The following is a 20,958-nucleotide window of genomic DNA, read 5'->3' on the forward strand; positions in this document are numbered from 1 at the left end:
TAAGATAGGTACATACAATCAAGTAGAGTTTGCGTGATTTCGGCATAAATACACAAAAACGCCTATTTATTGTTCAATCGTCGCTTATATTTCGGTAATCTATCTAAACACGCACACAAACAACTAACTTGCCCTAGTGTTTATTCCGTTTACTCCCCAGGGGTGGAGTCTGCAGATTGAATCCTCCCGATCCAAACGTGGAAGTGGTCGCCGCCGCGTTGCTAGCGTCACCGAAGGTTGTCTTGCCGAAACTGCTACTACTGTCGCCCAGGGCCGAACCGAATGCGGTTCCGGCCATACCGCTGGGACCAGCCATGCCCATCATGCCGGATCCGGATGCTGAACCGAAACCGGTGCTGCGTGGCCATAGCGTAGTCTCCTGTGTCGGTTTGGCCACCAGACCCGGATTGACGGGACCCATCAGCGGTGAGAAGGGGGTCGGTCCGGTCGAAACCGCACCGGAAAATCGACCCTGGTTGCTGGACTGACCACCGGATGATTGGCCGTCGAAAACGTCCGTGTTGTCACGCAGCAGATAACGCCGCAGATTCATGTAACGTTCCTTTTGGGATTCTACTTTTTGGTGGGTTTCGTGTAACCGACCGGCCAGAGCAATGAAACTCTCGTGTATTTGCTGGAGACCCCGTTTGAGGTCCGTGGCGGTGAAGTGCTGCGGAACTGTAAGCGATTGCATGTGCTTTTCTGTAAGCTCGACCTAAAATAGGAAATCTTGAAGGTAAGTCCTATTGTGAATGTGAGATAGGAATCAATAATCTTACCTGTTGTTTGAGGTTGAGCAAATCACTTTCATACTTCTGGATCAGCTCGATGAAGTACTGCAACGGCATCGTGTTTTCGAACTGGAGTCCCGCCGGTGTGTCGTGCGTCCTCTGTGCCATGTCCGCCTGTTGAATAATGTTGGCCGTTTCGGCCCGAAGCAGCTTGATGGCCGATTGATTGTTAGTGACGCTGTTGGAGATGTCGATTAGACTCCAATTCAGTCGACTGATTTCCGACGAAACATTATACAGCTTGCGGGACGAGGTTCTGGCAATGTCCGAACTGAAAGATTTCTGCTTCTTGATGTATTCCTTAAGCTGTTCTACGGTATGGACGATTTCCTGGGGAACCTGAAATTCCTTTGCCTTGGTGCTGTCCGGCTTCCCTTCAACCGACTTCGGTGCCGTGGCGTTGATGTCGACTCCGCCTAAACCGATTGGCTTTCCTAATCCAACGGAGCTGGTCGTGGCCACTGTGGTCGTAACGGTCGTTGCCGTTGCGGCCTTGGGTGCTCCGAATGCCGCACCGAAGCCACCTCCCAGCGATAAAGTCGGTGCAGCCGATGTGCTTGCTGTTGCTGCCGTGGCTCCGAAAGTCAATCCCGTGCCCAAGGCGGGTGCCGCAGCTGCTGTAGCTCCCGGAAGGGCAAACCCGGTTGATGTGGTCGTCGTCGTGGCTGGCGTTGTTGAAGTTCCTCCACCGAAACTGAATGCAGGAGCTGCAGCGACGGTGGCTGCAGCCTGAGCAACTAGAGGCGCCACCGTCGTCGCTGGTTTGGTAAGCGCTCCGAAAGCTGGGGCTGCGGTAGTGGGCAGCGCAGTAACCGATGCTGTTGGAGTGGCACCAAACGCGAACCCCGATGCCGCCGCTGCCGGTGCGGCGGACGGAGCAGCCGTGGTGGCGGAGCCAGGCGTCGCGAACGAAAACGCCGGCGCACTCGTCGTCGGAGTTCCGAAACTGAAACCGGACATCACGATTGGTTTTGAAAACTTAAATTAATAATCGTATCGTTCGCCAGGTACACACAAAACCACTGGAATTTTGCAGAAAAACTGGAACTTCGCGCAAAGAAACAGGCGTCCGCGTTTTGAAATTACGAGTTTGACAGCTGTTGTTCATCGCTCAACAAACCCTTCAGAATTTTCCAACAGGAGAATTTGTTACATAGGGGTGTCTATGTTTGATATGGGAACACTTCTTGATTGAGTTTAAATATTGTGCGTTTATTTGACTATTGGAGTCTAAGGGAAGATTCAAATATTACGTCCATCAATTTTTGGGATTTCTAGACCACCCCTCCCCCCTCTGTCACGCATTTTCTCTATACCTAATACACGTAGTGTCACACTTTTGTAGACCCCCCCCCCTCCCCCAAATGTTGGACGTAATTTTTGAACGTTCCCTAAGGTCAGTTCAGCTTCCTCACAGAGAACAGACATCCAAGTCCAGTTCCGAAACTGTGTAAGGAATTTAACGGCCATTTGAAATCGGCAACACAAGTGGCAATACCGTGGCGCTGCAATCGGGTCATTTCTCATACTAATTTAATTCACCACTTGAAATGTTACAATTCACCACTGACTGTAGCAATATGGTGTTTGGCGGCGTTAGTGTTTTCATCGTGTATTGGTTTGCAACCTTACTCAATTGGCTTCTTTAGCGGTGTTGAGATAATTCCATATTCAGAATCTGCATGCAAAACTGAGCCGAAATCCAAATTTTCATGAATTTTGGTGCCCGGGAACCTATTTAAAAATCAGTTTGAAGTTTGTATGGGAGCGATTTGTCGAATCACCCCTCGTTGCATTTTGTACTGGGCGGAATTGTCAAGCAGTTGGCCAGCTGTCAAAAAGTGATTTCGAAAAATCTCTTCGAAAGCGATTTTAAGTACCAAAATGAAGTTCTAAAAATCTGAAAAAAATCATGGTGGTTCAGAAAAATGTGCTCTTTCGTATAAAATCAAAAACTCATTACATTTTTCTTAATTTAAAAACCCAATTGAAAATTCAAATCCTTACACAACTTTATGAATGAAATTTGTTGTAGCCTGCATGTCTGTTCTCTGTGGCTTCCTGTTTGAACAGTACACGCAAAGAATTCCAATGATTTTCTTTATATGTTACGACACATATTGTCAGATTTCTTGAAACGTAAACACCGCGCGGTCGTTGAAATGTTTCAAAAAGGGGCTTTGCACAAAAGTTCACGCGGTCTTTCGTTTTCGAAAGGAACAGCCTAGGGGCAAGACACTGTGCAATCCGGAGCAACTCTGAGCAATCCTGAGTAACTCTTTTCGCTCGAATCCATTCAGAAACGTCTCTACGAAGCGGGAAATCAGGCAAGACTGCTCGATTTTTCACTGGTATCAGGCAACACTTCAGGAAAACCAGAGTGATCCAGGGCAATCCTGAGGAATTCTGAGCAACACTTCGATAACAGAGTTACTCTCGCTGTATCTGTCCTGCCCCTAGGGAACAGCCGCACCGTAGGAAACGCCGCAATGTTATTTCCCATAAGGATGAAGTAAACAGGGAGTGAAAACCGCGGCTGTACCTTTCAGAAGCGATAGGCCGCGTGCACTTTTGTGCAAATCCCTCAATACTGAGACGAGACTCGCGAAGACGGTCTTCTTTTTCTCCAGTTTGTTATTTTTTCTTCTTCCTATCTGTGTTGACATTATGTTTTGGGCTGGTGGTTCAAACACGTACGTGACCGCATCACCTTACATCTAGGGGCAGGACAGATACAGCGAGAGTAACTCTGTTATCGAAGTGTTGCTCAGAATTCCTCAGGATTGCTCTGGATCACTCTGGTTTTCCTGAAGTGTTGCCTGATACCAGTGAAAAATCGAGCAGTCTTGCCTGATTTCCCGCTTCGTAGAGACGTTTCTGAATGGATTCGAGCGAAAAGAGTTACTCAGGATTGCTCAGAGTTGCTCCGGATTGCACAGTGTCTTGCCCCTAGCCTTACATGCAGTGTGACTGAATCCCATTCACGCACAAAATCATGTTGAGGTGAAATTTTGCATCGCCAACAATCGCCAAGCAAAGTAATCAATGGAATATTTTGTTTTCAATTTATTTTTGACGGTACAGGAGAAGAAAATGCTGCTCGGAGTGAATTTTGGGTTCAAAATTTATCTCGGATAGCAATACTTTCCTCGTTTTAGGTAACGTAATCAAACGGGCTACAACTGACAGCTCAGTTGAGCTACACTTGACGTTGCTTTTTTTCCTCTTCGCGAGTCTCGTCTCAGGACACATACTTTTGTGGAATAGTTCATTCAGTACACTATTAGGATGACATATACCCTAGCGTGGTTCAAAAAATCGTTTTTGCTCCACACCGCTTATTCGATTCCTAACCAGATTATACTAGGGGCAAGACACTGTGCAATCCGGAGTAACTCTGAGCAATCCTGAGTAACTCTTTTCGCTCGAATCCATTCAGAAACGTCTCTACGAAGCGGGAAATCAGGCAAGACTGCTCGATTTTTCACTGGTATCAGGCAACACTTCAGGAAAACCAGAGTGATCCAGAGCAATCCTGAGGAATTCTGAGCAACACTTCGATAACAGAGTTACTCTCGCTGTATCTGTCCTGCCCCTAGAGATTATATGCCTCCTCCCGAAATTTGAGCTCGTTTGGTTGAAAATTGAGACTGCACAAGCCCTTCAAAGTTTGTATGGGAATTACTATGGGAAAAAGATGTTTTTCATTCAATCCACCGAAACATTTTCCTTAGTGCCCTAGTGGGTTAGTTGACCCTTGGTAATCCTAGGCTACTCTATCAGCTACAACTTTGCAGAAGACCGCATTCAAATCGGACGCCTCATTAATTAGTTACCGATTTTTATCCAGAATCGAAATCTTTACTCATGATGGTTAAACTAATCGGTGGGCATCACTGCATTTTGCAGTGGAACATAGTAGCCATGATTTCAGTGTGCTATCTTTGGCGCCATATGTAGCAATGTTGCCTGCTGGGAAGCTGGGAGATCACTGTTAAAGTTTGCCCAGTTGGATACAAATCGATAACTAATTAATGAGGCGTCCGATTTGAATGCGGTCTTCGGCAAAGTTGTAGCTGATAGAGTAGCCTAGCATTACCAAGGGTCGACCAACCCACTAGGGTACTTGGGGAAATGCTACGGTCGATTGAATGAAAAACATCATTTTCCCATAGTAATTCCCATACAAACTTTGATGGGCTTGTGCAGTCTCAATTTTCAACGAAATGAGCTCAAATTTTGGGAGAAGGCATGTAATCTGGTTGGGAATCGAATCAGCGTTGTGGAGCAAAAACGATTTTTTGAACCACGCTAATATACCCTTAACATAACCCACACATAATATTGAAAAGTAGTTCCATTTTGAATTATGTTTAAAATCTAATAGTTGAAATCTATAACAGATCACACATAAATTTATTGTGTGAGCAACTGGGATGAATTTCTGTTGAGAATGAACTTTGTTTTGATTTTATCAGACAAAATATCAAACGAACTGAAAACGTGGCGCGGTATTCAAAGCAAAGTTTTATGTCTTCAGAGAATGGTAAGTTAAAATGCTATTGAATAACTGAAATAAAAAGCTATCAATGCTAATCTTTCTATTATAGACAAAGCTGAAAGCAGATGGACATAGGCGAAAGCTCCACTGCAAACTGTGTAGCGGCTGTACAGCACTATTGATCCTGTATTCGGTTGGAACCTAGGGGCAGGACAGATACAGCGAGAGTAACTCTGTTATCGAAGTGTTGCTCAGAATTCCTCAGGATTGCCCTGGATCACTCTGGTTTTCCTGAAGTGTTGCCTGATACCAGTGAAAAATCGAGCAGTCTTGCCTGATTTCCCGCTTCGTAGAGACGTTTCTGAATGGATTCGAGCGAAAAGAGTTACTCAGGATTGCTCAGAGTTGCTCCGGATTGCACAGTGTCTTGCCCCTAGGGGCAGGACAGATACAGCGAGAGTAACTCTGTTATCGAAGTGTTGCTCAGAATTCCTCAGGATTGCTCTGGATCACTCTGGTTTTCCTGAAGTGTTGCCTGATACCAGTGAAAAATCGAGCAGTCTTGCCTGATTTCCCGCTTCGTAGAGACGTTTCTGAATGGATTCGAGCGAAAAGAGTTACTCAGGATTGCTCAGAGTTGCTCCGGATTGCACAGTGTCTTGCCCCTAGTCTTGCCCCTAGGTTGGAACCGCCATCACGCATATAGCTCTTCGGATTTGCAGAATCTTAACCTAAATCTTAGAGAATTTCACTGGAACACCATTAAAACCGAGATCAAAACCTAGGGGCAGGACAGATACAGCGAGAGTAACTCTGTTATCGAAGTGTTGCTCAGAATTCCTCAGGATTGCCCTGGATCACTCTGGTTTTCCTGAAGTGTTGCCTGATACCAGTGAAAAATCGAGCAGTCTTGCCTGATTTCCCGCTTCGTAGAGACGTTTCTGAATGGATTCGAGCGAAAAGAGTTACTCAGGATTGCTCAGAGTTGCTCCGGATTGCACAGTGTCTTGCCCCTAGATCAAAACTATAGCGAGCAGGTGTGAAATCATCCAGGTGGCTCCTCGCAGCTAATCGATACGGCGGAAGTTAGCGAACGCAGTACAGTAGTGATGTGGACAAATCGGACAAAAACGCTCTCCACAGCGCAGTGCAGGCAGTGCGCTGTGGATTTTTAGCACCATGTTTTTCATTGATATGTTCTATGTGATTGATAATATGTATCATGCCAGAAATGAATAAATTTTGAAAAACACAACAATTTTTGATTACATGAAACATGAAACAATAAATAATTAGAAAACATTAAATCAAACAAATAAATCGTAACGGACCCACAATATGAGATGTATAATCGTGGATATATGATATTCAAAAGAGCCATATTATCAATAACCCAAGAGTTCATCCTCATGTATGTGTCTAGCATATATGGTATATTTGTGAAATCTAATTGCAAAAATCTATATAGGCTGACACATAACATCTAAATGGAAATTTTTCTCAGTGTACTTTTCTCTAGGTATGCGATACATTGATCAGTTCAAGTGTCTAAATAACGTGGGTTCCTCTAGTTCCAATGTAATATTTTGACAACTACAAACAACGACGATATATCAATGAGCACTTGATAATATTTTTAATATCAGCATTAATATCTGTAATCAGCTAGGGGCAGGACAGATACAGCGAGAGTAACTCTGTTATCGAAGTGTTGCTCAGAATTCCTCAGGATTGCCCTGGATCACTCTGGTTTTCCTGAAGTGTTGCCTGATACCAGTGAAAAATCGAGCAGTCTTGCCTGATTTCCCGCTTCGTAGAGACGTTTCTGAATGGATTCGAGCGAAAAGAGTTACTCAGGATTGCTCAGAGTTGCTCCGGATTGCACAGTGTCTTGCCCCTAGGTAATCAGTCCTGCAAAATATCAGTCTCAGTGCCTGTTTTACAGCCGAAAATGAATGACTGCGGTGGTCTAGGGGCGGGACACATCCTAATACCGATGCTAATACCACCTAATAAATATTAGTTTCCTAATCTTCATGCTTCACCGAAACATTTTTTGTGTAGTATGTCATGACTTTTCATACAACAACAAACTGTCACGAAAAGAAGAGGTGAAAATACAATTGGTCTGTAGTTTTTCATCAATTTATTCAATCAATTTTAATAATTTCTTTTGATTATGTATTTTAGCTCTGAAAAATACGTGAGCTAAGCTGAACTCTGGGAAATGGATTTCGGAAACTTGTGTCGCTGGAGTAAAAACCAAGAATGTGGCTTCATCAGATGTAATTAGATGTACTTCCAATAAAGTCGGCTGCGTAGAAAAATGTTGTTTTCAAATCCAATAAATACGAAAAAGCAAAACTGTATTGAATACTTGATTACGTTTTTAAACTTCTTTAAACTTTTATTTAAAAACATGGGATAGAATTGGTATTAACAGAACTGCGGATATTTCTAATAATGGCACTAGGGGCAAGACACTGTGCAATCCGGAGCAACTCTGAGCAATCCTGAGTAACTCTTTTCGCTCGAATCCATTCAGAAACGTCTCTACGAAGCGGGAAATCAGGCAAGACTGCTCGATTTTTCACTGGTATCAGGCAACACTTCAGGAAAACCAGAGTGATCCAGAGCAATCCTGAGGAATTCTGAGCAACACTTCGATAACAGAGTTACTCTCGCTGTATCTGTCCTGCCCCTAGTAATGGCATTATGTACTCCAATGTCTCTTTGGTTTGAGTGCCACTGCTAGTTCGAGATTGTTAGGCTTATTAGCTCTAGGCTTAGCTAATTGATTATTTGTCATCTCGATCCGCAGGTGGGCACTCGATTGTCTATCAGTTACGATCTGCGAGCTTTCCATGATCGTAGATACAAGTTGTCGGGACGTAGGTGTTAACTCGAGGTACCACAGTTCGTTGATCGGGTTTTTAAAGACACGGACACGTTCAATGCTTCCAGTGAGCTATTCGCTCTTTGAAGGAAGCACGACAGACTAGCATGCAACGCCCAGTGGCACAGCCGAAAACTTTTCCTGACAGCTGCGGCGGGAATCGAACCCGCGCTCCTCAGCACGATGCGACTAAGTGCTTGGTGACACTAGCCGCACGACCACGAAGCCACACATAAGCCTGCGATAAGTCCGAAATCATTGCTCTAGGAGTGAGAAGTACAAAAATGAGCTCTATTTTGCCGATATAGTACTACCTAAAAGCGAAACTTTCTTTGAAAGCATTTTGACAATTCAAATCCAGTTCAATAAGCATGGCTTACTTCGTTCAAAATGGATTTCCTCTGGGATTAATATTCCTTAATACTGCCTAATACCTCTTAATACCGCTAATCAGTATTAGAGCTGTCCCGCCCCTAGGCGGTGGTCGTTTTCAGTTCCTCGATGTGAGAACTGACAGAGTCCGAGAGCTCCATTCGTGAGCGACCCAACAAGATCAATTCCCAATCATCCACACACTACTCATGCTGAAAAGCCATTCGTCTCAAGCGGTGGCTTGTGAGAGTGAGTGCCCTATACGTTAGCACGGGTGAAAACACTCAACTACAGAAAATTGAATGGAAATTTAGCCCTGTCAGCTCTCGCTTTCAGCACGCTGCGTGCGAGTGTGAGTACCTATTTCATTTCGCTCCCGTGTTGCTGATTGGAAAGCAACTTTGACAGGAAAACCAAAACGGAGAAAATGAAAAAAGCAAAATATCGCTATCATAAAGGCCTGTCGAAAAATTGCAGCACTGTCTGTAATATTTGTAATACGAGATCGAGTGTCCCACCCTAGGGGCAATACACTGTGCAATCCGGAGCAACTCTGAGCAATCCTGCGTAACTCTTTTCGCTCGAATCCATTCAGAAACGTCTCTACGAAGCGGGAAATCAGGCAAGACTGCTCGATTTTTCACTGGTATCAGGCAACACTTCAGGAAAACCAGAGTGATCCAGAGCAATCCTGAGGAATTCTGAGCAACACTTTGATAACAGAGTTACCACAGACAAACAGACGTAACACTCTGATAATTTCCATCCTACACCGATTTAACGGTCTTTTTCAAAATTTGATAGTTGGCCAACTGCCCAACCGTGGCGCTCGCATCGTTTTTTTTTCGAGTATGACGTTTGCTCACTACCGCCACCTAGTTCGTGGTCGGCCAAACATAGGCCTTTTAGCATTGGGCGAATATGTTTCCATGACTATGATTTGAATCGAAAAATGTTCGAAGTGTTACGTCTGTTTGTCTGTGGAGTTACTCTCGCTGTATCTGTCCTGCCCGAGGTCCTGCCCCTAGGTTAAACGTTTATTTTGATTTGTTGATCAGTTTTTGGAATTATTTTTTCCACTTCTTATGATCACAAAACACTCCAAACTCGCTTTAACCGTTATGTGGCCGGCAAACTTTTTGCTTTTTTCTACACCGTGTATTTTAAATGGGTGCTGGGTACCCGGGTACCCTGCCGGCTACATAAGGGTTAATATTAATGTACGGTAAGAGGAGCATGCGGTTAATTGGGTTTTTAAATTTTGAAAAATGTATTGATTTTTTGATTTCATACGAAAGAGCACCTTTTTCTGAGCCACTATGATTTTTTTCAGATTTTTAGAACTTTATTTTGGTACCTTAAATCAATTTCAAAGATATTTTTTGAAATCACCTTTTGACAGCTGGGCAACTGCTTGACAGCTTCGCCCAGTACAAACTGCAACGAGGGGTGATGCGAGAAATCGCTCCCATACAAACTTCAAATTGATTTTTGAATAGGTTCCCGGGCTCCAAAATTCATGAAAATTTGGATTTCGGCTCATTTTGACATGCAGATTTAGAATATTAAATTATCTCAACACCGTTAAAGAAGCCAATTGAATAAAGCAACCCAACAAACACGCATTGTGAATATGATTTCGTGTGTGGCTCACAACATCAAATAAAAGCTGCGTTTGTTGATTACACGCTCGTTTCAATTTGCACGAATATGAGTATAAGGCAATTAGATGTTGGCTACGATAAATTTCATTGATGCCAGGGGCCTGCATTTTACGAAGTGACAACAATGTTGATGATGATAGGGAACGTTCAAATATTACGTCGAACATTTGGGGGAGGGGGGGTCTAGAAAAGTGTGACAGTACGTGTATTAGGTATAGGAAAATAGCGTGACAGGGGGGAGGGGGGTCTAGGGGCAGGACAGATACAGCGAGAGTAACTCTGTTATCGAAGTGTTGCTCAGAATTCCTCAGGATTGCTCTGGATCACTCTGGTTTTCCTGAAGTGTTGCCTGATACCAGTGAAAAATCGAGCAGTCTTGCCTGATTTCCCGCTTCGTAGAGACGTTTCTGAATGGATTCGAGCGAAAAGAGTTACTCAGGATTGCTCAGAGTTGCTCCGGATTGCACAGTGTCTTGCCCCTAGAGGGGGGTCTAGAAATCCCAAAAAATGATGGACGTATTGCTGACTGCACCTAGGGGCAAGACACTGTGCAATCCGGAGCAACTCTGAGCAATCCTGAGTAACTCTTTTCGCTCGAATCCATTCAGAAACGTCTCTACGAAGCGGGAAATCAGGCAAGACTGCTCGATTTTTCACTGGTATCAGGCAACACTTCAGGAAAACCAGAGTGATCCAGAGCAATCCTGAGGAATTCTGAGCAACACTTCGATAACAGAGTTACTCTCGCTGTATCTGTCCTGCCCCTAGGACTGCACCCCAAATTGGACTGACACAATAGTGTGCACACACCTTCAAAGTGTGATTACAGCGCAGGGATACGTCGGATCGAATTGAGGTCTTCGGTGCACTTCCCGGATAAAAAATACAATAGAAAAACATAAGATTCTTATGTAACAGTACCATTGAAAACCATACTCTCACAATAGAATTCAATGTTAAAATAACAGTAGAAAAACAATAGAATCGAATGTTTCTAACAATAGAATCAAATGTGAATGAGCATTTCACATTGAATTGTATAGGTTGTTAAGTATCGTAACAATAGAAAAAAGGACTTTTTTCCATACAAGTTTTTTCGCAAAACAGATGATTCTAATGTAAATGAAATGTTGTTAATGCATATACGGGGAATCAAATATACCGTAGATTTTTATGTATTTGTATTGTTTTGAACTGTTAAATATGCCAAGAACTGTCTATTTTGAACTGTGATCTTACATTAGATTCAATGGTTTGGGGATGGTTTTCTATTGTGAAACAGAAGATTCTTATGTTTTCGAATTGTTCCAAAAAGTGAATTGCACGGTAAACGTATTGTTTTGGGTAGTGATTTTATTTATGGTTCCACATTTGATTCAATTGTTTTGGAATTGTTTTCTATTGTGAAACAGAACATACTGTTTGTACTGTATTTACATTGAATTTAATGGTTTGGGTATCGTTTTCTATTGTGATACCTTGTGTGATACAGAAGATTCTTATGTTTTCGAATTGTTTCAAACAGTGAATTGCACGGTAAACGTATTGTTTTGAGTAGTAATTTTATTACTGATTCCACATTTGATTCAATGGTTTGGGAATTGTTTTCTATTGTGATACACAAGATTCTTATGTTTTCATATTGTTCTTTGAGCACTGACTTAATTACACATTAGATTCTATTGTTCTGGAATTGCTTTCAATTGTGATTACAGAACATACTGTTTTTCCCTATCCAAAGGTTTGGGAATTGTTTTCTATTGTGAAACAGAAAATTCTAATGTTTTGGAATAGTTTTATTTTACAAGCGATTATGAACATTTTGGCATGATTTGATCTATTTCTGCTTTTTACTTTTGTTACTGATTGCTTGAGAAAATTCTGAAAAACAGTGAATCTGAACTATCTTTATGCATTTGGACTAGAAGCTTGTATATTTTATGCTACATTCAGGGCTACATTTTAAGAACACAGATCGAACAATTATCTAATATTTGGATCAATCATGTCGTAAATCGAGTAATGTTTAATTGCATTAATGATTGAAGCTTGGGCTCCCATGCCCCACCAGCCAGATAACTGGGTTTAGCAGACTAAGCATTATATGTGGCAACACTATAAGCGGCATGATGGAACCGTGCCTAAGCGCGCTAAGTGTTATTAGACCACTAATGTAGATGCATTTAGTGGGTGATGAGGTACAAAAGTAACATTACAGCGTGCTTAACCATTATTGTAGCACTAAAAAAAACTCGATATACTACAACTTGAACCTATACTTGAACATCATTCGAAGCGTTAAAATGCAAGATATTGCATAGATTAAGTTCGTTAAATGTTGACTTTACACAAGCTTCTATGTTGTTTGAATGTTCTTCAAATATTCGAATCGCTCATTTTATTGTTCAATAAACGTCTAATTGCATTAATGGATGAAGCTTGGGCTCCCATGTCCCACCAGCCAGATAACTGGGTTTAGCAAACTAAGCATTATATGTGGCAACACTATAAGCGGCATGATGGAACCGTGCCGAAGCGCGCTAAGTGTTATTAGACCACTAATGTAGTTGCATTTAGTGGGTGATGAGGTACAAAAGTAACATTACAGCGTGCTTAACCATTATTGTAGCATTTATGGACATTTGATGAACTACAGCTTGTGGAATACAGCATACAATATAGAATTTGATTCAAAGGCATGCATGTGTTCCAAGCTTAAAGAGCGAACCTATATTTAAAAACCTTGCAAAGCTACCAAATGCAAAAGATGGTTCTACGGTTCTAGTCAGTAATATGTTTCACATTTGATTTCACGAAAAAAAGTTTGATGATGAAACTATTGCAGTCAAGATTGCGGTCAAATTAGAGGAAGGGAAAATTAGTATTTTTACAATAAGTCCGTTGGCCCTCATGCAGATCTTGCTTAGATCGGCATTCAACAAGCTCTGGGTTGATTGCTTATGCACCGCGCACCGGTTTGACGTCCTTGTCACTGTTGAGAGATGAGAAGGGGTTATTAATAACGAAACGTGGGTTCAAATATAATTTAGAATTTTATGTACAGTGCCGATTCGTTCGTTGGGGGCTCATGAGATGGGCTGCCTCGATGGTTAGATGTTTGCAGATTGGGGCAAAACCCAACTAAAAAGTAGTGTCCGAGGTACTGTCAATGTCAAAATCGAAGGCGCTGTCGCATCGCAGGTCCTGTATACAGAACGCTAGGGGCAGGACAGATACAGCGAGAGTAACTCTGTTATCGAAGTGTTGCTCAGAATTCCTCAGGATTGCTCTGGATCACTCTGGTTTTCCTGAAGTGTTGCCTGATACCAGTGAAAAATAGAGCAGTCTTGCCTGATTTCCCGCTTCGTAGAGACGTTTCTGAATGGATTCGAGCGAAAAGAGTTACTCAGGATTGCTCAGAGTTGCTCCGGATTGCACAGTGTCTTGCCCCTAGACAGAACGTTTGTGCAAGTATATTAAGTCAATAATCAATAATTTTTAAATGCCAGTATTTTCTCTGTGCGTTGATACATACTTTCTGGGGCGGTCTTTAAATTAGAAAACCATGATGCTCCCCTTATCAAAAGCTCGCAACTTTTTCTTGCTATATTTCCATTTTTTTCAATATTTTCTTTTAATATTTTTTTTTAATACTGGTACAATAAAATTAGCCCTTTTCAAATGTTAGTTTAGAAAACTTTAAAAAAATCTTAAATATAGGTAAAAAGTACTAATTAGATGATTTTATTATATTATGAAAAAGGTCGAACCAACCCTGGGAATTTTTCTGGGAAAGTGTGATTCGCTACCAGCCCTGCCCTGCCAACTCAACTTCTCGCCTCTCGGCTCTCGCAAAAGCGCAAACAAAACACATACAAACCTGTTGAAATGCCGCAACTGTTGAATGATTCAGCACTGCACCACACACTATTATTTTCTCCCGTGAGGAAAATGCGGAAAATTCACGCAGCTGAGCGTGAATTTTCCACATTTTCCGCACACAAAACTGCTATTCAGAATTTTTTACCGCTGACGACCGAGCTGACTACAACAAAACTTGGCTGTCATCGATACACACTGTTTCGGAATTACTCAAAAACCCAAGCAAAAACCCTTTTATTTTCAAACGTCCAGACCATTGAAAAACAGTATATTTCAATGTTACTGATACATTCTATTGTAAACTAATGGTTTGAACGCTGAATCCAACAGTAACAAAGAATTCAATTGTTAATCTATTGTTTGGGTATGTAACCATGGAATCTAATGTAAATCTTTTGTAATCATTAAAAAGAATCAAATTTTAAAAACACTGTACAATACATTCACAATAGAAAGCAATGTTAACATAAGAATCTGTGGTTTTTCAATTGTTTTTCCCATAGCCTTAATTGTTCGTTTTTATCCGGGTTATTCCTTGTAAATGGAGGAATAAGTGCACCGAAGACGTCGAGACGATCCGAGGCAAATGTGCACTTTTATCACACTTTTTAGGCGTACCAAAAAAAGTGTGATAGTCCAATTTGAGATGTATTTAGCTAGGGGCAGGACAGATACAGCGAGAGTAACTCCACCGACGAAGATACAGACGGAGCAGTAATCGTTTTTTTCGGTACCACTTTCATTTTCACGCTTTGGCAAGCCCCTCTTTCATTGTGTAATTGATCGCTTTGGTGAACCCCTTAAACGGGCGAACTGGGTGAAATGTCAAGCGACTTGTCAACAACTTTGTTTTTGTTTATGTGAAAGTGCTCTGCTTTTTGCAACCTCCCCAAACTTGCGTGAATCCAGCATCCAACAACACTAAACATCAAGTCGGTCGGAACACCGGGAAAAATAGAGCCTCCGGAGAGTTTCAAGCGACGGTGGGAACATTTTCGATCCGGACAACAATGCGGCATTCTTGGAGTAGTGAGGCGCAGCGTAAGCAAACCGGCTGGAAGCACATCTGATCCATCTGATCGAGTGCGACAGAGGGCTCTTCTTGGAGAACAACTACCATGAGATTATCTTATAGCAGCTGTAATTGTGCGGAGGTGATCCGACCAGGAGGAAACGCTACTCTGAAGGTAAGAGTTTTTTTTATCGTTAGAACCACTTCAATTGACTTATTGCGCATTGCGCAGTTATAAGTGCGATGAGGAAGTGCGGAATCTCAAATAAAAGTGCGATTTGGTGTCAGATCGTTTCGGTGGCTTCACCGCACTTATTCATTAGCTCATGATGAATAAGTGCGGTGAAGACACCAGAACGATTTGATGCAATATCGCACTTTTATTTAAGATTCCGCACTCTGCCACAGTCCAGTTAGCAATGCAATAAACTATACATTATTTCTGTTTTAGGTGTTCGATTATGAAATTGGTAGCTGGTGGCCTAACAACGATGAAGAGGATACCGATTGTTTCTACTTTATTCGTGATAATTATTTCAAAGAGGACTTGGCCCGCCGATGGAATCAGGAACTTCGGAACCAGGTCGGAAACGGAGGGTTCAATGGCGGGCCTGGAGGACTGCGCCGGATTACCGCAATCGACCTTTTCCACGTTCTTCAGACGACCGAAGTTGATTCTGGCCTTGGGACCACTCGACAAGCGATCGTCAGGGTCGTGCCGAATCTAATATATAGGATCTTTCCTGATTGACGTGTGAGGCGTTTGAGCAGTAAGCTGTGCTGCTCCGGTTGCGGATACAAATCTACAAATCCGTGGTCCGATACGACAATCGACAGTGTGACGCTGCTGCTTCCGGAAGTTAATAATTACAGAATTGTTAACTACTCTACTTCACTGAAATAAAGCTACTGTGTCCAAAGTATAAACTACTCAGGGGTCGCCAATATACAACGTGGAAGAATGACACCTCTCCTTGCCAAGTAAACAAGCGTATTTATTCCATGACCATAATTGGTGATTGCCTGTTAACACCTTGACCTGTGGCACGGGAGTGAATCTTCGTGTGAAAAAAGTGCTGCTCGTTTGATCACCGAATAACCTGGTACACAACCTGCGAATATAGTATTTTGGACTTTTGGAACAATACTAGAAGTTTTTGAAGATCTGTTCAGAAGAATGATTTCTTGCATCACCATGCAAATTGGGAAGACGTGAGGAACCTAGTAGAACAAAAATCCTTATGGTCAAGTTTGAAGTTTGTGCGTCACGAAACAATTTCACAGAGAACATACTATTCGGCAAGATCTGTTCAATAGCAAATATTTATAACAATTTATAACCAGATGTATTGTGCGTCACCAAACGACTTCAGAGGACTTGGTGAACCTTCTATTCGGCAAGATCTGTTCAATAGCAAACATAACAATTTGAAATCAGATGTTTTGTGCGTCACCAAACGACTTCAGAGGACTTGGTGAACCTTCTATTTGGCAAGATCTTTTAAATAGGAACTACATATTTAAAACCAGATGTTTTGTGCGTCACCAAACGACTTCAGAGGACTTGGTGAACCTTCTATTCGGCAAGATCTTTTCAATAGGAACTGGCCCTTATTACGAGTGTCACTTCACGGTGAAAATCGATCACGGTGGCACATTGCGAATCCACGGTGAAAAAGTTGTGGGTTAATCAAAGGGGAATCACTTTCACCGTCCTTATTACCGGTGTCACTTTTTTGTTTTCACCGTGAAGTGACACTCGTAATCAGGCCCACTATTTTAAACCAGATGTATTGTGCGTCACCAAACGACTTAGAGGATTTGGTGAACCTTCTATTCGGCAAGATCTGTTCAATAGCAAACATAACAATTTGAAACCAGATGTTTTGTGCGTCACCAAACGACTTCAGAGGACTTGGTGAACCTTCTATTTGGCAAGATCTTTTAAATAGGAACTATTTATAACAATTTAAAACCACATGTATTGTGCGTCACCAAACGACTTAGAGGACTTGGTGAACCTTTTATTCGGCAAGATCTGTTCAATAGCAAACATAACAATTTGAAACCAGATGTTTTGTGCATCACCAAACGACTTCAGAGGACTTGGTGAACCTCCTATTTGGCAAGATCTTTTAAATAGGAACTATTTAAAACCAGATGTTTTGTGCGTCACCAAACGACTTCAGAGGACTTGGTGACCCTTCTATTCGGCAAGATCTTTTCAATAGGAACTATTTTAAACCAGATGTATTGTGCGTCACCAAACGACTTCAGAGGACTTGGTGAACCTTCTATTTGGCAAGATCTGTTCAATAGCAAACATAACAATTTGAAACCAGATGTTTTGTGCATCACCAAACGACTTCAGAGGACTTGGTGACCCTTCTATTCGGCAAGATCTTTTCAATAGGAACTATTTTAAACCAGATGTATTGTGCGTCACCAAACGACTTCAGAGGACTTGGTGAACCTTCTATTTGGCAAGATCTGTTCAATAGCAAACATAACTATTTAAAACCAGATGTTTTGTGCGTCACCAAACGACTTCAGAGGACTTGGTGACCCTTCTATTCGGCAAGATCTTTTCAATAGGAACTATTTTAAACCAGATGTATTGTGCGTCACCAAACGACTTAGAGGACTTGGTGAACCTTCTATTCGGCAAGATCTGTTCAATAGCAAACATAACAATTTGAAACCAGATGTTTTGTGCGTCACCAAACTACTTTAGAGGACTTGGTGAAACTTCTATTCGGCAAGATCTGTTCAATAAGAAACATAACAATTTGAAACCAGATGTTGTGTGCGTCACCAAACGACTTCAGAGGACTTGGTGACCCTTCTATTCGGCAAGATCTTTTCAATAGGAACTATTTTAAACCAGATGTATTGTGCGTCACCAAACGACTTCAGAGGACTTGGCAAACCTTCTATTCGGCTGGATCTATTTAATAGGAAGTATACAAAGAATTGATGTATTTTAAAACGATATTTATAGTGCGTCACCAAACGACTTCAGCAGACTTGGTAAACCTTCGAAGGACAAAAATATTTGTTAAATAGGAAGTGTATCTGCAAATAGAAATAGAGTACCCACATATTATTACATAACTCTAATTTATTTACCTAATTAGACAGGGTATCTTTGTATATGTCTATATATATGTACTTACCCACATGCACGAACTGTATACAAATACTGATGTATGATGTCCTGTGTACGGAAGGATCAAAGAATTTGGACCATCGCTATAATGAGATACACCGGGCAACTTGAAACAGGTGGGGCAAGTTGAAACACGAATGTTTGAAAAAGATATCAAAACAATTCCAAATTATTTGGAAATTTATCCTTCACCAAACGATTGTTCTATCCAATTATAATTATTATTACTACAATGATTATATAACATCATGTTAATCCACTGTTTAATCTTAGCCTATCCGTTTCAATTTGTCTCGGTGTACCTAAATTAATTTGATTTTTTTTACCATTTAAAATTTCCAAATTACTGCCCATAACCGTATATTTGTAACATTCGCATTTTTTTACTAGTGAGTTAATGCCGGGGATCATCAACAAATACAAGATGCGCAACGCAGCGCACTATGCGCGACGTTAGGTCCGACACATGGTTTGGGAGATAAATCGATTTTCGCGACTTGAAAAGTTCAGCTTCCAACCGAATTGTCAATACCTAGGTGTGTCGAATGTTACTGATATGCGATTATGGGCAGATGTTGTTATTCACACCAAGAGTTGCCCTAGCCGATGTAATTTCGGATGACTTAAAGCCCAACGAAACACCCCACCCACCGCAGTTTTTTTTATTATTATTTCACAAAAAAAAAAACAAATATTACAAAGCATCTGATTAATGAGAAGGAGCTGCTCAATGGTAGATAGAAGTGCCTGAAATAGATTTTCAAAACTTAGAAAAGAACTTTTCGAACATACTAATAGGGGTAGCCGGGGTAATTTGGCCAATTGGGAAAATTTAAGCACCACTGGAAAATCACCTTGTAGTTTTTGCTATTTACTTAACTTAACCATCAAAACTAAGAGATTGAATCCCATAGTAATTTAGAAAAAAAAACTTTAATTGTTGGCCAAATTACCCCGACGAGAGCTGAATAAAAACACCACATATGACTTCTCTTGTTTATATACCATAGATAACTTTCAAATTAGTTTGTTTTCCGTATACTTAACCCTTCAGCGCGCGCGCTGTTGTAAAAAGTACAACAGCACCAAAAAACCTCGCTCGTTGTATACAACGTGCGCGCGGTGCAGTTTCGGTTGCTTGATGGCGCGCGTCCTGGAGAAGGTTAAAAAAAAGTGGCTGGCTGGTATTTTAGTACTTTTCCGCTATACCGTGACTGGCTCTAATTCTGCGTAGTCCCTAATTCGGCGCACTTTCTTGAATATACCATAAAATCACGAACGTTAGTTCAACATTAGCATCGACTATATTTTTTGAATATTGTTTCAATAGTAATGAAAAAGTTTGTGAAGAAAAATTGTTCAAATCAACGACCATTATTTTGTCAAAAATAAAATGATGTTGCAAGTACTGGAAATTGCCTGAAATCTGTGTCTGTTAGCGAAACTGCTAAAAAGTTGCCTGATGAGCTGAAGCATTTTGCGACATAAACAATGAAAAGAATGTCTGATTTTCCATGCGCATCCTGTACTGCTGTCTTCGAAGAATCAGAAACAATTGAGTTTTCTTCTTCTTTTCTTAATCTTCTTGTTTTTCTTAGGTGCGCAGAATTAGGAACCGGTATTAAATGGCGGTCCTAATTCTGCGCAGACATTTCAACACTAAGTTTTGAACATATAATTAATAAACAAACATCATATAAATGCCACCATAGTTATTACTAGAACGTTCTATGTTTCTAGTAATCCGGTGAATGTAATTAGGTACGTCTTAAGTTAGTTTATAAACTTTGAAGGCTGATTTACGATGCTTGCATTTTTGATAGTTCGACCGCTTGTTTTAAACATTTGCTATCAACATCGGAAAAAAAAATATGTATTCATGCAAGCATTCGTCAAATGCGACATATGATGTGAGTTAACATGGAATTTTCTTAAACATTGGAAACCCTAGAGTTAGACAAGAAAGAAATCTCAGTTTGCAAACAAAGATTGTGCCAGGGTGCCAGCTTGTCATGGCGAAAAAGTTTATATTGCCTTGCGGATAATTAAAAAGCTTTACGTAATGCTACCTTTTGTCCTTTTGTGTATTATGATATTCCCTTTGCCTAGTAATCAAAGTAGGTAGTATCTATGTTGGGAACATGCAAAGTTCCAATATGGTCGTAATGTCATATAAAAGTTGAAAATGAAGAATTCAATTGAATTTCATCTATGAATCATGTCCTCATTACAATATGTTATCAATTAAGAGTTTTTACCATGTGTGCAGAATAAGGAACATTTCAAAAAAGGGTGCGCAGAATTAGGAACAAAGAGACATTTTAGAATTTTCATTATTTTACATTTGAATTAAATTGAGTGTTTTGTATATGAATCATATTTTTCCCTTATTGACAAAGCTAATAACTATGTGCGGTCAAAAATTCAGCCAAATCGGTTCAATTTGGAATTTGTTACAGCTGATTGAAATTGTAAAAGTCTTAGGTGCGCAGAATATGGGCCCTCCACGGTAGCTCAGACAATTTAAAACCAATTGATTTCATAAGCGAAACTAGGTCATGAATCTAGGGCGCCATGTTGATTATATTTTTTGTACTGCAGAACTGCTCCAAAGATACTAATCGTGTGAATCTCGTGATTTGTTTTTTTTTTTCGGGAAGGATGTCTAGGT

The 20,958-nt window shown here is 41.1% G+C and overlaps 1 protein-coding gene and 2 long non-coding RNA genes across 3 annotated transcripts; 1 reads left to right on the forward strand and 2 right to left on the reverse strand.

The window, feature by feature from the left end:
• Nucleotides 1-65: 65 nt before the first annotated feature.
• On the reverse strand, nucleotides 66-1,898 carry LOC109398754 (nuclear pore complex protein Nup58). Its single transcript, XM_019671143.3, has 2 exons — nucleotides 780-1,898; nucleotides 66-715 (listed from the first exon to the last, which is right to left on the reverse strand). Exons 1-2 carry the CDS (start codon nucleotides 1,749-1,751, stop codon nucleotides 134-136), a joined length of 1,554 nt encoding a protein of 517 aa, XP_019526688.2. The 5' UTR covers nucleotides 1,752-1,898; the 3' UTR covers nucleotides 66-133.
• A 9,869-nt stretch (nucleotides 1,899-11,767) lies between these two features.
• Nucleotides 11,768-14,244, reverse strand: LOC134284251 (uncharacterized). The gene is made up of 2 exons (XR_009995720.1): nucleotides 14,105-14,244; nucleotides 11,768-13,216 (listed from the first exon to the last, which is right to left on the reverse strand). It is a non-coding gene; the product is annotated as an uncharacterized LOC134284251 (long non-coding RNA).
• Nucleotides 13,230-16,045, forward strand: LOC109405176 (uncharacterized). The gene is made up of 2 exons (XR_003896379.2): nucleotides 13,230-15,293; nucleotides 15,570-16,045. It is a non-coding gene; the product is annotated as an uncharacterized LOC109405176 (long non-coding RNA).
• The last annotated feature ends 4,913 nt before the right edge of the window (nucleotides 16,046-20,958 follow it).

The sequence above is a fragment of the Aedes albopictus genome, chromosome 3, assembly GCF_035046485.1.
Source record: "Aedes albopictus strain Foshan chromosome 3, AalbF5, whole genome shotgun sequence".
Taxonomy (NCBI): Eukaryota; Metazoa; Arthropoda; class Insecta; order Diptera; family Culicidae; genus Aedes; species Aedes albopictus.